Source organism: Muscardinus avellanarius (genome assembly GCF_963383645.1).
Source record: "Muscardinus avellanarius genome assembly, chromosome: 1".
Taxonomy (NCBI): Eukaryota; Metazoa; Chordata; class Mammalia; order Rodentia; family Gliridae; genus Muscardinus; species Muscardinus avellanarius.
Genome location: NC_137786.1, coordinates 64,352,746 through 64,370,442, shown reverse-complemented (window position 1 = coordinate 64,370,442; position 17,697 = coordinate 64,352,746). Strand labels below are relative to the sequence as shown.

Below are 17,697 nucleotides of genomic sequence, written 5' to 3'. Positions count from 1 at the left end.
AGGCTGCCCTTGAACCTGCACCCTTCCTATCTCAGCCTCCCAAGTACTGGGATTAGAGGCATACGTCACCATGCCTGGTTACAGTCATCTTTATTTAATACATGAGAAATCAAAGATAAAGAAAGGTTAAAATGATTTCCTAAAGACCCCCACCTAATACTAGGCAGATCAAAAATTAAAACTTAGGCTTCTAGATTCAGTACATTGTTCGTTCAGTTTTGTCTTAAGTGTATGAGAATAAATACATTACCTTTTCTCCTCTTTTTCTGTGGTACTGGGGATTGAACCCAGGGGCATTCTACCTATGAGCTATACTCTCTGTCCATTTATTTGTTTGTTTTGTAATAGGGTCTTTCTGGGTCACTGGAGTCTCACTGTATGCTGAGGTTGTCCTTGAACCTGTGATCTTCCTGTCTCAGCCTCCCAAGTACTGGGGTTACAGGCCAGTTCAAATAAATTACATTTTTGAAAGATGATTTTTTACATTTCATTTACATTTTACATTACATTACATTTTACATTACACTTACATTTTTACATTTTCTACTAAATGTTTAACATATAAAGTATCTCAGCCTATTAATTTAATTTTATTTAAAGGTTTTAAAAACTTGTTATTATGCTGGGCGTGGTGGCGCACGCTTTTAATCCCTGTGCTTGGGAGGCTGAGACAGGAGAATCACACAAGTTCGAAGCCAGCCTCAGCTACTTAGCGAGGCTCTCAGCAACTTAGTGAGACCCTGTTTCCAAATAAAATATAAAATAGGTCTGGCAGTGTAGCCCGGAGGTAGAAAGCCCTGGGTTCCACCCCCAGTACCACCAAAAACAAAACAAAACAAAAACAAAACTTGTTATTATTCAAGTTACACATAGTCAAATGAGAAAATAGTGAGAAACATTTAAAAAATAATTAAAGTTAAAATTATCTCACTGTCCAGTATTAAGCAACAGTCCACATCCTTCTAGGTGTTTTTCTAGTTCTTGTGTAGATAGATAGATAGAAAGATAGATAGATAGATAGATAGATAGATAGATAGATAGGGTTTACTGATTTATAACAGTGTATCATGGATATATTTCCATATCAATGTAAACATACTTTTACAGCTTAAATTTCAGTAACAGCATTACTGCTTCATTTTGTGTCTTATTTATTCAATCCCTCATTAGATGTTTAGGTTATCTTCAGATTTTTTAAATTGTATCTAGCCACCTTGTATAAATGGAATTGGTGCACCAGTAGGTTTATATTTTTTGTGGTTTTGATGTATATTACCAAATTAATCATTGAAAAGATGGTGCCAATATATATCAGTTTGTATTAAGGCATTAACATGTGAGCATGTTGATTCCCTATATTTTTTCCAGGATTGGGTATATTTTTGTTTTATAACAAGAAATTTATGAGTTCTGATTTATATTCTTTTTTTTTCTTTTTTTTTTTTTTTTGCGGGTCTGGGGATGGAACCCAGGGGCATTTGACCTCCAAGCTACATCCCCTGCCCCATTTTTTATTCTTTATTTTGAAACCGGGTCTCACTGAGTTGCAAAGAGCCTCACCAAGTAGCTGAGGCTGTCCGCGAACCTCGATCCTCCAGGTCTCAGCCTCCTGAATGCTGGGATTACAGAGTGCGCCACCATGCCCGGCTGTGTTCCGATTTATAAATCCATAAGCTTTACAATTTGCAAGTCAGTAAATGATATCCTGTTGCTTTTAGATTTCTTTGATTATTAAAGGGGTTGAAAATCTTTTCACATACTTGCTCTCCAGTTGTGTTCCTGTACAGCTCCTGTGTCTCCTTGTCCACTGGAGTGTTTATCATGTGGTTAGTTATTTTCAAGAAGTTTTTATGTATCAAATGTAATAAGCCTATTTTTACATTTAATTTGCAGATTTTTCTCCAGCTGTTTTCATTTACATATATATTTTTTCCTTTTTGCCAAGAAAATGTATACTTGGCTCTCTTATCCCTCCCCCACCCTCCCGTCTTAGAGCCCTTTATCACCCCATATTCATAAAACTGTTCATCTCTACTTACTTCAGTTCAAGTACCTTTAATGTTCTAACCTTTTCAAAGCTTATTTGGGTGCATGACCCAAAGTAACACTGTTTTATGTTTATTCCCCTAAACATGGTCTAAAATATAAGCATCAGGTTTGAGCATGGTTCCAGCATCATAAAATATGTATTTTTATTTTAATTAATTAATTAATTTATTTATTTATTTTTGTGGGTCTGCAGATGGAACCCAGGGTCATTCGACCTCCGAGCTACACCCTCTGCCCTATATTTTATTCGTTATTTTGAAACCAGGTCTCACTGAGTTGCAGAGGACCTCACTAAGTTTAGCTGAGGCTGTCTGCGAACCGTGATCCTCCGGTCTCAGCCTCCCGAATGCTGGGATTACAAGCGTGAGCCACCACGCCCAGCTTGTATTTTTATTTTAAACTAAGGTGAAATGCAGTCATCATATACTAAGTGATTAAGTAAACTAAGTCAATTAACTAAGTTAATTTCTGGTCTTTTTATTCTGTTGTATGAATCTTTGTGTTTGGCTTGACACGGTATCTCACTGTTCTGATTTGTGGTTTTAGAGCACATCACTACTAGGCATTCCATTTGCTTCTATTTTACCCTGGAGAAAATGACAACTAACGAGGCATCTGTGACTTTTCCTAGATTTGAGTTTTGTCACTGGCTCCCACGTTGGAGAGCTGATCATCTGGGATGTCAGGGACTGGAGCATGCAGGCCTATGAACGCAACTTCTGGGACCCATTTCCACAGCTGGACACCCAGCAAGAAATAAAACTCTGTCACAAAACAAATGACATTTCTATTAACCATTTCACATGTGATAAAGAGGTAAAAAAAATTATTATCTATAAGCTTTTTAAATAAGCCTAATTTCTGATTTTTAAAATTTTATCTCATGATGGACATGAAAAGCAATTATTCTCTGTGTTTTTAAGATGTACTTTAAAAATGGTCTGATATTTCACAAAGATAACAGCACTTATATTTAAGAGCATTTTAGTCTTTGCTCCTATTTTTGAGGTGAGGAAGTGATTACATAGCCAACGATTTAGAAACCTCTTCGAAATTTTGGGTTGGGTTAAATAATCTCAGTGGATTTGAGGGTGATGCCTCATGTTGTTTTAAAAACACTGTGAGAATCCTTATGAAGATTTTGGTGTCTTTCCTAGAGAGAGGAAAGCTTTTATTTATTTTTTATTTATTTATTTTTTGTGATACTGGGGTTCCTGGAAGCCCTTCTACCTCCGGGCTACACTCCCAGACCTATTTTTACATTTTCATTTTGGAAACAGGGTCTCCTAAGCCAGCGCGCGCGGCTGGCTTCGAACCTGCGCGATCCTCCTGTCTCCGCCTCCCAAGCGCGGGGATTACAAGCGTGCGCCACCACGCCCGGCTCCCAGACCTATTTTTATATTTTTATTTGGAAACAGGGTCTCTTAAGCCAGCTAGACTGACTTAGAACCTGCACAATCCTTCTGTCTTCACCTCCCAAGTACGGGGATTATAAGAGTGTGCCACCACGCCCGGCTGAGAGGAAAGCTTTTAAAATTTCAAGAATGTCTGTCTATGAGTCTGCTGATGTCCTGGGCAAGGTCATTGGGTGAAAATTGCTGTTCTCTATACGTTAGTCTGGACAGTGAGCTCTTGAAACACTTGTGCTGTGAAAGATCTCACCAGTGGAGTCCTGAATCTTGACTCTGATCTGAAAAAACAAAATCTTTTCTGCTAGACTGATACACACCTGTAATCCCAGCTACTGAGGAGGCTAAGACAGGGGATTGCAAGGTCAAGACTAGCCTACGTAGACAAGTTAACAAGTCCCCCTGTCTCAAAAGAAAAGATAAAAAGATAAAATAAGAAACAAAAAAGGGCTGGGGGTATAGTTCAGAGATAGAATGCCCCTGTGTCAATCCCTAGTACAAACAACAGCAACAACAACAATGGCATGTATGTAACTAGAAAGTTAGAATAGAAAGGCACAAAATAAAGTGAAAAAAAGCTTCTTTTCCCCATCCCCCTCTATTTAAAGGCATGCCTCACCCTGCCTAGCTGCATGCCATTATTTTTATTAAAAGTTGTAAACCAGGCATGGTGGTACACGCTTGTAATCCCAGTCCTAGGGAGGCTGAGACAGGAGGATCACAGGTTCGCTCATGGCCAGCCTCAGCTACTTAGGCCCTCTGCAACTTAGTGAGATCCTGTTTTGAAATTAAGAATAAAAAATGGGGCTGGAGGTATAGATGCCCCTGGGTTCAATCTCCAGCACTCAAAAAAACAAAACAAAACAAAACAAAACAAAACAAAAAGTTTAGTAGTGTGTTCTAAAGGAAAAGGATTTAATTTTCTTTGTGCCTCTCTTACTTTAAAAATAAAAGAATAGGATAAGTAGGTAAAAAAAAAAGTACATGTATACCCAAAGATTAAGTTTCTTTGTATCCCATTTTGTTTTACTTTAAAAAAAAAAACATGTATATTCAAAGGTAAAGTTTCTTTTTATCCCACTTTGTGATCATAAAAACAATATGGTCTTAGAAAAGATGGAGACTACATTTCTTATAAACCAAAAAATTATATACATATTTAATTTTAGATCTTTTATCACTTTTGTAAAAAATTTGTCTTTAAAATTTTTTCAACTTGCATTGCCTTTAGTCTCAAAAATTTTTTACTGATCTTTATTAACTGCTATAAATTTTTGATAAAGCAGTAGTTTTCCCTAATTTTCCTTCTTTTGTTGTTTTTTCCATCTACATGTTTTTTTATCTCCCATTAGTTATTGATGATGGGTGATCCATAGAGTGAGTGTCTCTTGAATAAATGCTGCCCAGCACTCATGAGTTCTTTAGTTGTATTTATACTCTTCTTTGTGGGATTGGATAAATCACTGAAACTCTGCGGATTTCTTGGTCCACAGAATGAACCTCTGGGGCCTCTGCCTGGAATGCAATCCATGGGGCTGTAGACTTTAGTACTTTGACTAGCTCTTTCCTTTAGTGCGCTTGGCGGAAGGTCTCAGCTTGCTTTACTGGATCCAGAGAACCAATCTTGAGAGTCAAGGGGATCAATCCATATCAGACTCTGCTGAGCCTGCTGTGGTCTAGCTAGTGCAAGTTAGGTTTGTAGCCTATGAGAGGGTTGGAGAGCCCATGGTCTCTGGCTGAAAACAGGGAGGGAATCTCTAGGGACTCTTGAAAGGTCTACCTCTCGGGGTACCTACTGAGTACGAATGAACGATTTGGAGACCAGCGTTACCCAAAATCTAGTAGCTGACAGTATAATTTCAGAATCAAGGTGGTGTGGTATAAGGCAAGGTCAAGGAACTGGAGTAACCTGACCTTGGCTCTGAGACTCGAGATTTCCCATATCACTAGAAACTTTTTAAAAGTTTAACTTGTGCTGGGCGTGGTGGCACACACTTGTAATCCCTGCGCTTGGGAGGTGGACACAGGAGGATCACGCAAGTTTGAAGCCAGCCGCACTGGCTTACGAGATCCTGTTTCCAAATAAAAATATAAAAATAGGTCTGGGAGTGTAGCCTGGAGGTAGAAGGGCTTCCAGAAACCCCAGTACCACACACACACAAAAAAGTTTAACTTGTTCTCCTGTGAAATGGTAAGAATGCATGCCTTTCCCACGTTAAGAAGACGGTGTGAGGCTAAGGTGAGATGAACATGGGCAAAAGGGCTGGCAAAAGATTGAAGTCATGTTAGTAAAAAGGTATTCCTAAGGCCACATGGAAAAAAGTTTATATGAAGCCTTCAGAGAACCTTTATGACGATGCTGACCCTGCAGAAGTGTTCTTGTATCATTTTTATGTAGGTCTCTTGATTGCTTAAGATGTGGAATGTGGGAACTTTTACTCACATTTTCCAGGCAAACAAGACTACATTATTTTTCCCATGATAGTGTTATGTGGATGAAAATAAAGCTGTACCCCCAAGCTGTCACTTGAGTGAGGAAAAGAGTGCACCGAGGAGCCTGACCTGCAGTCTCTTCTGTGTTAATGGTTGTGTCCGACCTTCCCTGTGCGTGAAACTTTCCTTGGTGCTTTGACATTTTTAGACTTCAGAGGGCAGTACAGTAATTTGGGCTGAAGGCTTGGAATAGGGAAAGTAACGGTGGCTTTCTGATGTCACACAAGGGCTGGGAATCTATTACACTTGGTAGTAAGTACCATTTTTATACCCATTTCTAAACCTCCCCCCCCACCTAGAATGTATTTGCTGCAGTTGGAAGGGGTTTATATGTGTATAACCTTCAAATGAAGCGTGTGATTGCCTGCCAGAAAACTGCACATGACTCCAATGTCCTGCACGTCGCCAAACTTCCAAACAGGTACATGTTCCCATCTGTTCTGCAGTAGATGAAAGAAAGTCACGGTTCCCAGGGCCACCGGTATAATTTCTCTGCTGGCCAGTTACCTGACTCTGGCTTGACCTGCTGTGTTCTCTTGGTAATGGAGAATGCCCCATGGCTGTTCCTAACTGAAGAGTCTGTAACAGTATGTGACAAAACTTAGAAAAAGCAAGATTCGAATAAATTACATTGAATTTCATCCTAAGAAAAGATCATTTAAGATTCAGTGTTTATTTAATCAGGTAAAAGACTTTGGGGGCACTTACAGTGTAGTCATTTATCTTTTTATATTTTCTATAAACCTACCTTTTTATACTTGTTATGTGTTTATGGCCAGAACCAAATGGTAGGTGCCTTATTGTCTAAGCTTCTGAGTGAGGGTTTTCCTCTCAGGGTAGATTTGGCAGCTCAATTTCTAGGGATGAAATTATGGAAAGAAATAGTATCATTTCTTTCTCTCTCTCTCTCTCTCTCTCTCTCTCTCTCTCTCTCTCTCTCTCTCTGTACTGGGGATGGAACCCAGGGACAGTCTACCTCTGAGCGATACCCCCAGCCCCATTTTTTATTCTTATTTTGAAACAGGGTCTCATTGAGTTGCAAAGGGCCTCACTAGGTAGCTGAGGCTGTCCGAGAACCGCTATCCTCCCGTCTCAGCCTCCCAAATGCTGGGATTACAAGTGTGTACCACCACACACAGCTTGGAAATAGTATCATTTTTTTTTTTGGTGTGTGTGGTACTAGGGATGGAACCCAGGGGGATTCTACCTCTGAACTACATCCCCAGTCCTATTTTATATTCTTTATTTTGAAACATGGTCTCACTGAGTTGCAAAAGGGCCTCACTAAGTACCTGAGGCTGTCTTGTGAACCGCGATCTTTCTGTTTCAGCTTTCCAAATGCTGGGATTACAAGTGTGGGCCACCACGCCTGGCTAATATCATTTTCCATGCAGGATAAATTTAGTGGATCCCTCAGAAGCAGTATAGTAAGAGGGCTTCTCAGGACATTGTGAAATGACATTTATGCCTGTGTTCATGAATGCTTTTTTCTTCCCGTTTTTTGGTGGTACTGGGGATTGAACCCAAGGACTTGTGCATGCTGGGCAAGCACTTGGCTACTGAGCTATGTCCCCAACCTTCCTGAATGCCTTTTTAAAATGGAGATAATGCGACAGGTGGCGCATGCTTGTAATCCCCGCACTTGGGAGGTGGAGACAGGAGGATTATGCAGGTTCAAAGCCAGCCGTGCTGGCTTAAGAGACCCTGTTTCCAAATAAAAAGTATAAAATTGGCCCAGAGGTAGAAGGGTTTCCAGGGACCCCAGTAACACACACACACACACACACACACACACACACACACACACACACACAAATGGAGATAATGCCAGGCATGGTGGTGCACACTTGTAATCTCAGCATTCGGGAGGCAGAGACCAGAGGATCTTGGTTCGTGGACAGCCTCACCTACTTAGCAAAGCCCTTTGCAACTCTGAGACTCTGTTTCAAAATAAAGATTAAAAGATTAGAGTTGGAGGTATAGCTCAGAGGTAGAATGCCCCTGGATTCCATCCCCAGTACCAAAAAAAAAAAAAAAAAAAAAAAAGGAGATAATTAACCAGGCACGATGGTGCACACCTGTAATCCCTGCACTTGGGAGGCTGAAGCAGAAGAATGGCAAGTTTGAGGCCAGTGTGTAATAATTTAGTGAGATGCTATTTTGAAATAATAAAAAAGGGGCTAAGGGTGTAATTCAGTGGAGCACTCCTGTGTCCAATCCCAGTACCAAAAAAAAAAAAAAAATGGAGCTAGTTTATGGCCTCCAAGACAGTGCCACATAGTGTGATGTGCGCCTTTCCGACTGTGTTTAGTTTACATTGTAACATTGTAAGGCCATATTCAATTGTGATTTTTACCACCTCTGCCAAGAGCTGAGCAAAAGCAGTTGAGGGCTGCACTCATTTCTTTCGCTGCAGATTTAGCGTTTGGCAGCCGCTGGTGTGCTCTCTCTGTAGGACTGATTTTCTTTTCTGACAGGCAGTTAATCTCATGCTCAGAAGATGGCAGTGTACGCATTTGGGAGTTACGAGAAAAACAGCAGCTCACAGCTGAACCCGTACCAACAGGTGTGTGGCTTTTCCCAGCAAACTTGCCTTTCTCTCTCTCTCTCTCATATGACATTCAGGGAAAAAAATGGAATTATGTGAAACCATAGTAGTAATACAGAACATGGTGCAAACAGGCATCCATTGATGATAGGACGTGTGTGGTAATTGGGATCTAGGATTCACATTTTAAATTGTCGTAATGTGGCACTGCTTCTTTAATTCAGCTGAAATTTTACTGTTTTGAGGGAAAAGTATAATTTCCTATAATTTGAATGACCAAATTGCCTAATGAAGTAATTATTTATATTATTTGTAATTCTGACTAATACATAAAAAATTTGTACCATTAGATGTGAAACTATTCTTTAGCCTTGAAGTATTATTTTTAACATTGAACTCAATTTATGGGGAAAAAAAGCAATTTGTGTTTTTAGCATAATGTCATGAGCTCTTGACTTTTAGGTGTTTGGTTTGAAAACCAACCCTGGATATTTGAATGAATTAGTTACCAATCCTTAGTAATGCTGGCGTCTCTAATTTCTTCTGGTTCTTTTGACTTACTTGAAGTCTTAGAGTATTATGTTTGACAACACACATAGCTTTCCATCCCTTTTATCAATGGATCTAAATTGTGACAATTAGACTCTACCATTCATGCCTTTTACTTCCCTTTTCCTCTGTGTGTGTGCGTGTGTGTGTGTGTTATGTGATGTTACTATACCTTCACCAATGGGTGAGTGGGGACAATAAAAAGAGATTAGGAACAAACCTGGTTAGTTAGCAAAGATGAAATAATGTAGTACCTGGTACCATCCATTTATCCCTTGACTGATGTAAGTACAGAACATCTTTGTATTTAAATGTTCTCTTTTTCTAGTCTCAGATTACTATTGTAAGAACACAGTAGTTTTGGAAGTGACTGAAATGGTTGTGTTTTTCTAGGTTTTTTTAATATGTGGGGATTTGGAAGAGTGAACAAACAAGCTAGCCAACCCATTAAAAAGCAGCAAGAAAGTGCCACACTGTGTGCTCTGGAGCTCATTGGCGATCTGATCGGACACTCATCCTCCGTAGAGGTACTGTGTCTAGTAGGTGCACAGTGTCCGTGCAGTCCTGGCCTCTGCACCACACTGCTCTCTGTTCACATGGTCTCATGAAGACCTATTCTTCCTCCTCTGTAGGTTTTCACTGGATCAGACCATGGAATAGTACGGTAGTATGGGTAGTCAGATGGGACTGAGGAAGCAAGAACATACTGCTTTTAAGAATGAGCTTATGAGATAGATCTGACAATAAGAGTGATATGAACAATGTTGAATATGTATGTCTAACAGTCAACAGAGAGGGGACGTTAGCGGTTGTGGTTATATATGTAGAGTTAAGTCCTTAACAGAATCGAATTCTAGGGACCTCTATCAAATTTGTGAATAGAGTACTGTTTTCACTTGCCTTTGATGGATAATCATTTGTTAGCTTTATAAAACCCTATGCCTTGAATGTTACTTTGCACATATGAAAATTAGTTAAAAATTATGAGATGTGTAAACTTCTAATTTGTGGAAATCCAAATACATTAATAGTTACTAGCGGCATCATTTCCTGTAATGAAGGAATAAGATCAGTCAAAATAAAGAGGCGACTGGGTCTGGTAACAGTGTAATGGTGTAAGCAGGGCCCTGAGTAATGAATTTCTTAAATTTCTTAAATTATTTCATAGCAACAGAAGAATGAATTACCTTTCATTTGAAAGGGCATTTATGCTTAGGAGCAGCAGCCTTCTGCCTCCTGAGTGTCCCCTTTATTTTTGGTATATATACTAGATTACATGCGTATTAACTACTAGAGTTTCCAAACAAATGTAGAATGTAATTCTTGTTCTCAGAAATCTTATACTTTAGTGGAGAAGAGAGAGACAAAATAATAAGCTGTTAGTCTAAGCTACTTATGATGGACTTATGAGGGGCAGACATTCTACTCTGGAGAGACATCTCTTGCTGAATTTTGTAACTGTTGGCAGAAGATAACGGGACTCGAGGTTGGGAAGGAGGATTCACAGCCTCGCCCCTCGTGTGGCGTACTGTGACATACTTACCTCTGCTTTCCTCTAACAGGCTTTTGGCTTTTATCTGTTTTTGTTGGGGTGGCTTTGAGTAGTTTGGGGGTGATGAGCATGGCATGTGGGTAAAGATAGTATTGACTGGGTGGCAAAGAACAGATTGGCTGGGCAGGAGCATTGGGTTCCCGTGAACAGATATTGGTCAGAGAAGAATCCTAGGAACGTAGTTTGGGGTCAGATTATGAAAGTCCTTGAATGTAAGGCTGAAGAGTTTGGACTTCATTTTTAAGAGTAGAGACCTGTTAAAGGGTTTTATATGGTGGAGGAGACCTTCAAAATGACACATTAGTTGTCAGATTCATAAAAATTTTCCCAAAAGTATCGATACTTCAGCTCTTCCTGTTCCTTCTCCTCCTCCTTCTCTTCTTCCTCCTCCTCCTTCTAATACTCCTCCTCCTCCATTTTCTTCATCTTCTTAGGGACATTCTATGCTGAGCTATATCCCCAACCCTTTTTATTTTATATTTTGAAACAGGATCTTGGTAAGTTGCTGAGGCTGCCCTTGAACCCGTAGTCCTCTGGTCTCAGCCTCCCAAGTACTGCAGCATCATACACAACAAGCCTTCAGCACTTTTACAAAGCATCTCTGGCTCCATTGGTGAAAGTATAGACACTGTCTTAGGTGCTGTCTCCTGAATTTCCTTACTTTTGTATTTTTACCCTTACTGTCTGACCCAACTCTTCTACCTAAGTGCTCAATTCTGTCTCTTCTAGTTTCCTGAGGTTTTGTTCTTAAAAATTTCCCTTCACCCCTGCTCATTAGTGAGTCCTTGCCTGGGGCCTTGTCTTGGAGTCTTCAGGAACTATATAGTCTTGGAGACAGCACCCATTCTCTTATTGTTAATGTCTTCCTCTCCTCTCGTAGTGCAGTCTGCTCAGGACCTCGTCCTTTTCCTGGGTTAACTTACCTCCTCTCTGACACCACACATGGCGTCCGTGCTCCCTCTTCATCGACACTACGCCTTCCTGTCCTCAGCTTCCAGCCTCTCCCTTCCCTTGACTCGGAGAATTTTCTCTCTCTGAAGTTTCCTGTGACCTCTTCAGTTTTATAGCCGGATCTTGCCTTTTCTGAGTCTTTGTGGCAGGCCCCGTCTGTACTACTTTATTTAGTGTCTCATTACAGAATCTTTCATTGGTGGCTAATTGTTTCAATGAAGGGTTGGTTTTTTACAACTGAATTAGAACCTTCTTGAGGGTAGGAGCCATAAACAGACCAAAGACACTCAGTAAATGCTTATGGATTGGTTGTGTAATACCTACATTTGTAGAGAGAGCTAAAGCCAGTGTTTATCTTGGGAAATTTGAAATTCAGACATTGTATCCATTGATAGCCATTTGTGCATCATTAATGAATGAAGTAAAGCAGGTGTGGAAGGGCCAGTACTTGACAGAACCTTCAAACCAACAGCTCATGTGTTTAGAGTGTGGTAAAATTCAGAAGAAACTCTGGGGCTTCACAAAAATAGTTGTTACTTATATTTCTGCAGTTGAGCAATATTAATAAAATTATGACTATTAAAATATTAGATATTGTTCATACTTTTATGAGACTGTCACCAACACTTAAAAATGAAATAGTTCTACATCCAAATTCAAAAGCGTGTTCAAGGTGTGTCTTACAAGTACACGTGATCTGGTGCTAGCCTCTTCTCTTCTGACCAGTGGTTTCACATTTCTTTACAGATGTTCCTGTACTTTGAGGACCATGGACTAGTGACCTGCTCAGCTGATCATCTCATTATCTTGTGGAAGAATGGAGAGCGAGAATCTGCATTGCGCAGTTTAAAATTGTTTCAGAAATTGGAGGAGAATGGTGACTTGTACCTTGCTGTCTAGTGTAAGGAATTAGGAATATATGTGACTGAGCCTGATCATCAAATACAGAGTATACTCTGAAAAACATGAATACACTGATCATTTCATTTTTTCCTCTGTCAGTCCATAAAATTTTGCACATCTGAGTCCTTTGCACACCTATAAACCAGCAGCAAATTGTTTCTCAGGTATTAGTGCACCCGCCAAAGGACATACCACAAGTTTCCACTGCCCTTTGTGTTGCTGTCGAAGCGGTAAGTGCTGCATTTGTGTTTCTTCATCTGAACCTTAGGCCCTTGGGAAGTGTGGGAAATAGAGGGAACAGCCACATTGAAGTATTCTATAGAACTTTTATTTTTGTTTTCCTTTAGAGCCTGGTTAAGAATTTTTGTGATAAATATGTCATTTATTCTACAGCTCTCCTGATTCTTTAGTAGTAACTCTGTGCTATAGAACAGACTTGAGTCTTAGCCAAAAAAAGAACTGTACAAGCCGGGCGTGGTGGCGCACGCTTGTAATCCCCGCGCTTGGGAGGCAGAGACAGGAGGATCTCGCAGGTTCGAAGCCAGCCGCGCGCGCTGGCTTAGGAGACCCTGTTTCCAAGTATAAAAAAATGTAAAAATAGGTCTGGGAGTGTAGCCTGGAGGTAGAAGGGCTTCCAGGAACCCCAGTACCACCAAAAAGAAAAAAAAAAAAAAAAAAAAGAACTGTACTATTCAGTTCTTTTAGTACCAATTCATTTGTTTAAATCATTGAAAATTTTTTTTTGATCCTAACAACTAAAGTTCCTATGTAGTCAAATCCATAAGCATCTTATGAAGGTACATCTCTTTGCTAGTGAGAATTGGCCTGAAAACTACTGGCCAGATCTGTAGTAGAACAAGCAGCTGCCTCTCAGGTGTGCCAAGGATGAGCACTAGATCACAAAGAGGCACGGTGTTTCCAAGGTCAGGGCTGTAGCCAAAAGTGCCTGATCCATCCCACCTTGGACATTATGAAATGCTTGAGAAAGGCTTCACTTAGGTGGCTTCTTGAGTGTTCATTGAAACTGGGCCGTCTTCACCCCCAGCAGCCTCATGTCAGAATGCTCTCTAATGTTTATTTTTCAGCACCAAAAGTTAGAAAGTATGCTCCATAGTGAAAACTGGGTAGATTTATTTATGGAATTATTCTTTTTTGTGTGTGGGGGGGTCTGGGGATGAAACACAGGGGCATTCTACCTCTGAGCTACACCCCCTGCCCTATTTTTTATTCTTTATTTTTGAAACAGTGTCTCACTAAGTTGCCGAGTGTCTCACTAAGTAGCTGAGGCTGTCCACGAACCACGATCCTCCGGTCTTAGCCTCCCGAATGCTGGGATTACAAGCGTGCGCCACCATGCCCAGCTGGAATTATTCTTAAATTGCTGATTTAAGAATCCTGTTAAAGGACAGAGTGACTGATGTTACGTATCCTAACCTAAGAGAGCACTTCTGCAAATTTATTTATTCATCACACACACACACACACACACACACACACACACACACACACCCCACTCATTCCCTTTCTAAGGGGGAATATTTATAAATCCTCATTTTTACTGGCTTTAACTTTCACCACTACTACAAAGACTAGCAGAGTTCAGGCCATCTAGACCTGGCGGAGTCAGTGAGGAGACAGAGGCCAAGAGTGAAAGGCCTTGCAGTTAGTCTGCTGTGTAGAGCCTGCTGTCATGGAGCAGCTTTAGAGACAGGAACTGAGGGTGGACTGAGGGATAAAGGCTTGGACATCTGCATAACTGCCCTTGGAGGAAAGCCAGACAACATTTACAGTCATTGTCCTTTCAATTAACAATGAAACCAGTTTTCTAGAAAAGTATATTGAAACAAGCTACCTGCATTACTGCATGGAAGAATATGGATGTGAAAATGAGCACTCCCTTTTAGTCAGCCAGCCACTGTTACCAAGGCGCAGCTGAGGAGACCCAGGGAGGCAGCCGTGGAAGATGTCATCCTGAAGGTGGAGCATGGGTAGCGGCATCCTAAGCTGAGCAGATGTGATCTAGTCTGAGTGCATCAAGTTGCTGAGCACATAGGCTGAGTTATTTTAGACTCATCTATAACCTTTAATTTTCCTCTGTAGACCTAATTCCCCCTTTATTAGCTAGCTTTTTCTTTGCAAATACATATTAGGTCATGAGTTAGTGAGGATGTTTTCTTAAATTGTATAAGACAGTGAGAAATCATAGAGTTTTTAAACTGTTTTGTTTGTTACACTGTTCTGAGTTAGTGTTATGATCCTGATCTCTTCAAATGGAGTGGTCAATACCACACGAGTTTTGGATCAAATGGTACCATAGAAAATTCCTGTGTCATTATGCCCTTAGTTAACAAGTTTTCCACCATGAGAAACTTGTCTAGTCAAAGGGCCAGAGGGCAGCCTCCAGCCCTGGTCAGTAGACTTGGTGGCTTTGTTCATGAGTACCAGAAGTTCAGAGACCCGGAGGGTAATAGCATGACTCAGATAAGGATGAACCCAATTGCTGCTCAGTAATTACATGTAGACTGTTGCTAAACATTGAATTTTCAATTTAGAAGAAAATGATAATTCAGGTCAATATCTATTTATGTACATTTTTTCTATTTCTCAAGCTAAGCTTTCAGCACTTAATATATGTGCAACATTAAAACTAATACTGTGTACTGTGCCTTGTCATTGGTATTTAAAAGTGCTTTTCCCTCACTCTCTGTCAGTATTCAACATAACAGAATTAAAATGTTGGATCGTCCTTTCTGTTTCTCTCAAGTTGAGTGGGTGCTGATATGATGACTGCTTGCCCAGAAGGCTAAACAGTCCTGAGTCCAAGGGCAAGCAAATTTTAGAATCTCATTAGAAGGAAGAATGACCGAAACTATGGATCCATTCTGGTCCAAGTAACAGTCTTATAACTAACTTCCTTCTTCTGGCTAGTAATAACGTACCTTTTTCTTTTCTTTCTTCTTTTTTTTTTGGTACTAGGGATTAAACCCATGTACATTCTACCTCTGAACTACATCCATAGCCTTATCTTATTTTTTATTTTGAAAATTTTATTTTATTTTATTATTTTATTTTATTTACTTTTATTTTTATTTATTTTTATTTATTTATTTATTTTTATTTATTTTATTTTATTTTATTAAGTTGCAGAAGGTCTTACTAGGTTGCTAAAACTGACTGTGAATCTGAGATCCTCGTGTCTTAGCCTCTGTACTGGGATTACAAGCATGTGCCACCACGCCCGGCTATAATGTGACTTCTAATTGGATAGTTTTACATTTTCCTAAATAAGTTTGGCTCCCAAACACATGGTGCTTAGTACACTCAATATAAGAGGAAATTATAATAGTTTATATTATGTAGACAGTGATACATGTACCACCTGAAGGACTGACTTTGGAAGAGTATACTAGTGGTCTAGCATCTCCAAAGACTACACTATAGGGTTATACTGATAAGGAGCAGAGCTGTGCTGAAGCTCTAGAACCTGGCTGTTTTAAATCTTTTAAAATCTACACAATTAAAGTTTGAAGTTAATATGCAGTTGCTTTGACATAGCGCCGAATAAGCTATAAAGCTTAAATAGAAAATGTCAGACACCTAATAAATGTTACTTACCAACTGGAGCTGAAGTCACCATGATCAGAAAAAGATTGTCCCCTAGCTCAAGCAAGCTTCTGAATCCTAAGCAAATTACTCAGCTCCTTCATACGGGATTTTGACATCCTGATTTTAATGTGTTCTGCAGTGTGTGACTCAGGAAATAAAAGACACTAAACCCAAAGTTTGAAATTATGAAAAATTTAGGCCAAAGAAGTAAAATAAAAACAGCTGTAGGGAATGAAAAATGGCTGTAGGAATTTAGTTACAAGTACATCACAAAAACATTTCATCACATTTACATAATGCCACAATATAGTACAAAGCTGGCTGCCGTCCTGACCAAGCAAGTTCTCTTATCACCTAGCAAAAATAATTTAGATACATTTCTTTGCATGGAATTGTCATATATGTTTCCATTTTTGGTACAAAACATAGAAAAAAACATTGGCACGTTATGTAGTGATATATCATTTTTTCTTCCTATGTACCAGTTTTGAGTGTCCTGCATTCCAAGTTTTGTTTGGAAAAAGTAATTAGCCATCCAGTTAACTCAGTCTCTATTTACACCTCTTAAAAATGCAGCATGGAGTACAGAGAAAGAAAAATGAAGGTATTTGTTTGCTGAGTTTCTAATACAACACAGAGAAATGTTGGCTGGTAAAAGAGAAAGGAAGATCTTAAGTCTGACTTTATGTAGACCACAGAAAGTTGTGAAAAGAGCTGTATAAAAATATGCACTTGTGCTTTAGAAGCTTTTAGCATACAATTAATAGCTTAAAATAGTATTTACTGCCTCTCCATATGCCTATTTTCTGATATATTTACATATCTTGCAGTCCCTTTTTTGTATCATTAAAGCAAATGGCATGATCTCAAATATAGATAAGTTAAAAATATCCGAACCTTGAAACTTCCCCCTCCCCCTCCCCAAGTATATACGTATAGGTGGTGCACGGCACAACAAACTTCATGGGCTTACACCCAGAAAATTTAGATTGTTTTAATAAAAATTTTAAACAGCAAATGTATATAAATGTTTTCTTGTTTTAAAAAAAGCTTGTCTAAGGGCATTCAGATTTAATGGCTTTTATATAATACTCAGTATAGTGCCTTTTGGCTACCTCTGTGAGCCAGAAATAAGGGAAGCTTGTGGATTCCCCCAGTACAGTGTCACTCCCTCCCCCGCCACACATGGTATTCTATTCAAATGAATTTGTTTTACTGAAGAGAGGGTTCTGCCGCCTGCTGATACCTGTCCAGAGGGGACACTCACTGGCTGCGTCTGCATTGATACTTTCTAGGGGGAACACTCACTGGGCCAAGTCTGCACTGATACTTGTCTAGAGGGGACACCGGCTGAGGCTGGGTGGATACCTGTCTAGAAGGGACACTCACCGGTCACGGCTGTTTTCTAACTTGGGAGTCACACCATCAGCCAGCAGAACCGCCTAGCCACAGAAGCCGTGAAGCTAACTAGGTGATCACAATTTGGTCCTAGTTTTGCTCATTTTACATAGTTTTTTCTTAGATAAGCTTCTTATGAATCCTTCAGACTGATGCTCTTGAGGAAAGTAGTGAAGCTAAACAGTGATGGTGCCCGTTGCTGGGAAGCGCTGAGCTGAACACTGGCTAAGCTGCTTGGT

The 17,697-nt window shown here is 39.8% G+C and overlaps 1 protein-coding gene across 1 annotated transcript in view; it reads left to right on the top strand.

Moving 5' to 3' along the window:
- WDR41 (WD repeat domain 41) overlaps positions 1 to 12,451 on the top strand; it is a gene marked incomplete at both ends in the record, with an annotated part of 49,618 nt that extends 37,167 nt beyond the window's left edge. The window contains 5 exons of the mRNA XM_080710229.1: positions 2,681 to 2,865; positions 6,251 to 6,372; positions 8,429 to 8,517; positions 9,442 to 9,575; positions 12,299 to 12,451. Coding sequence (XP_080566355.1) covers positions 2,681 to 2,865; positions 6,251 to 6,372; positions 8,429 to 8,517; positions 9,442 to 9,575; positions 12,299 to 12,451 — 683 coding nt within the window. The remainder of the gene's footprint in view (positions 1 to 2,680; positions 2,866 to 6,250; positions 6,373 to 8,428; positions 8,518 to 9,441; positions 9,576 to 12,298) is intronic.
- Between the last annotated feature and the right edge of the window lie 5,246 nt (positions 12,452 to 17,697).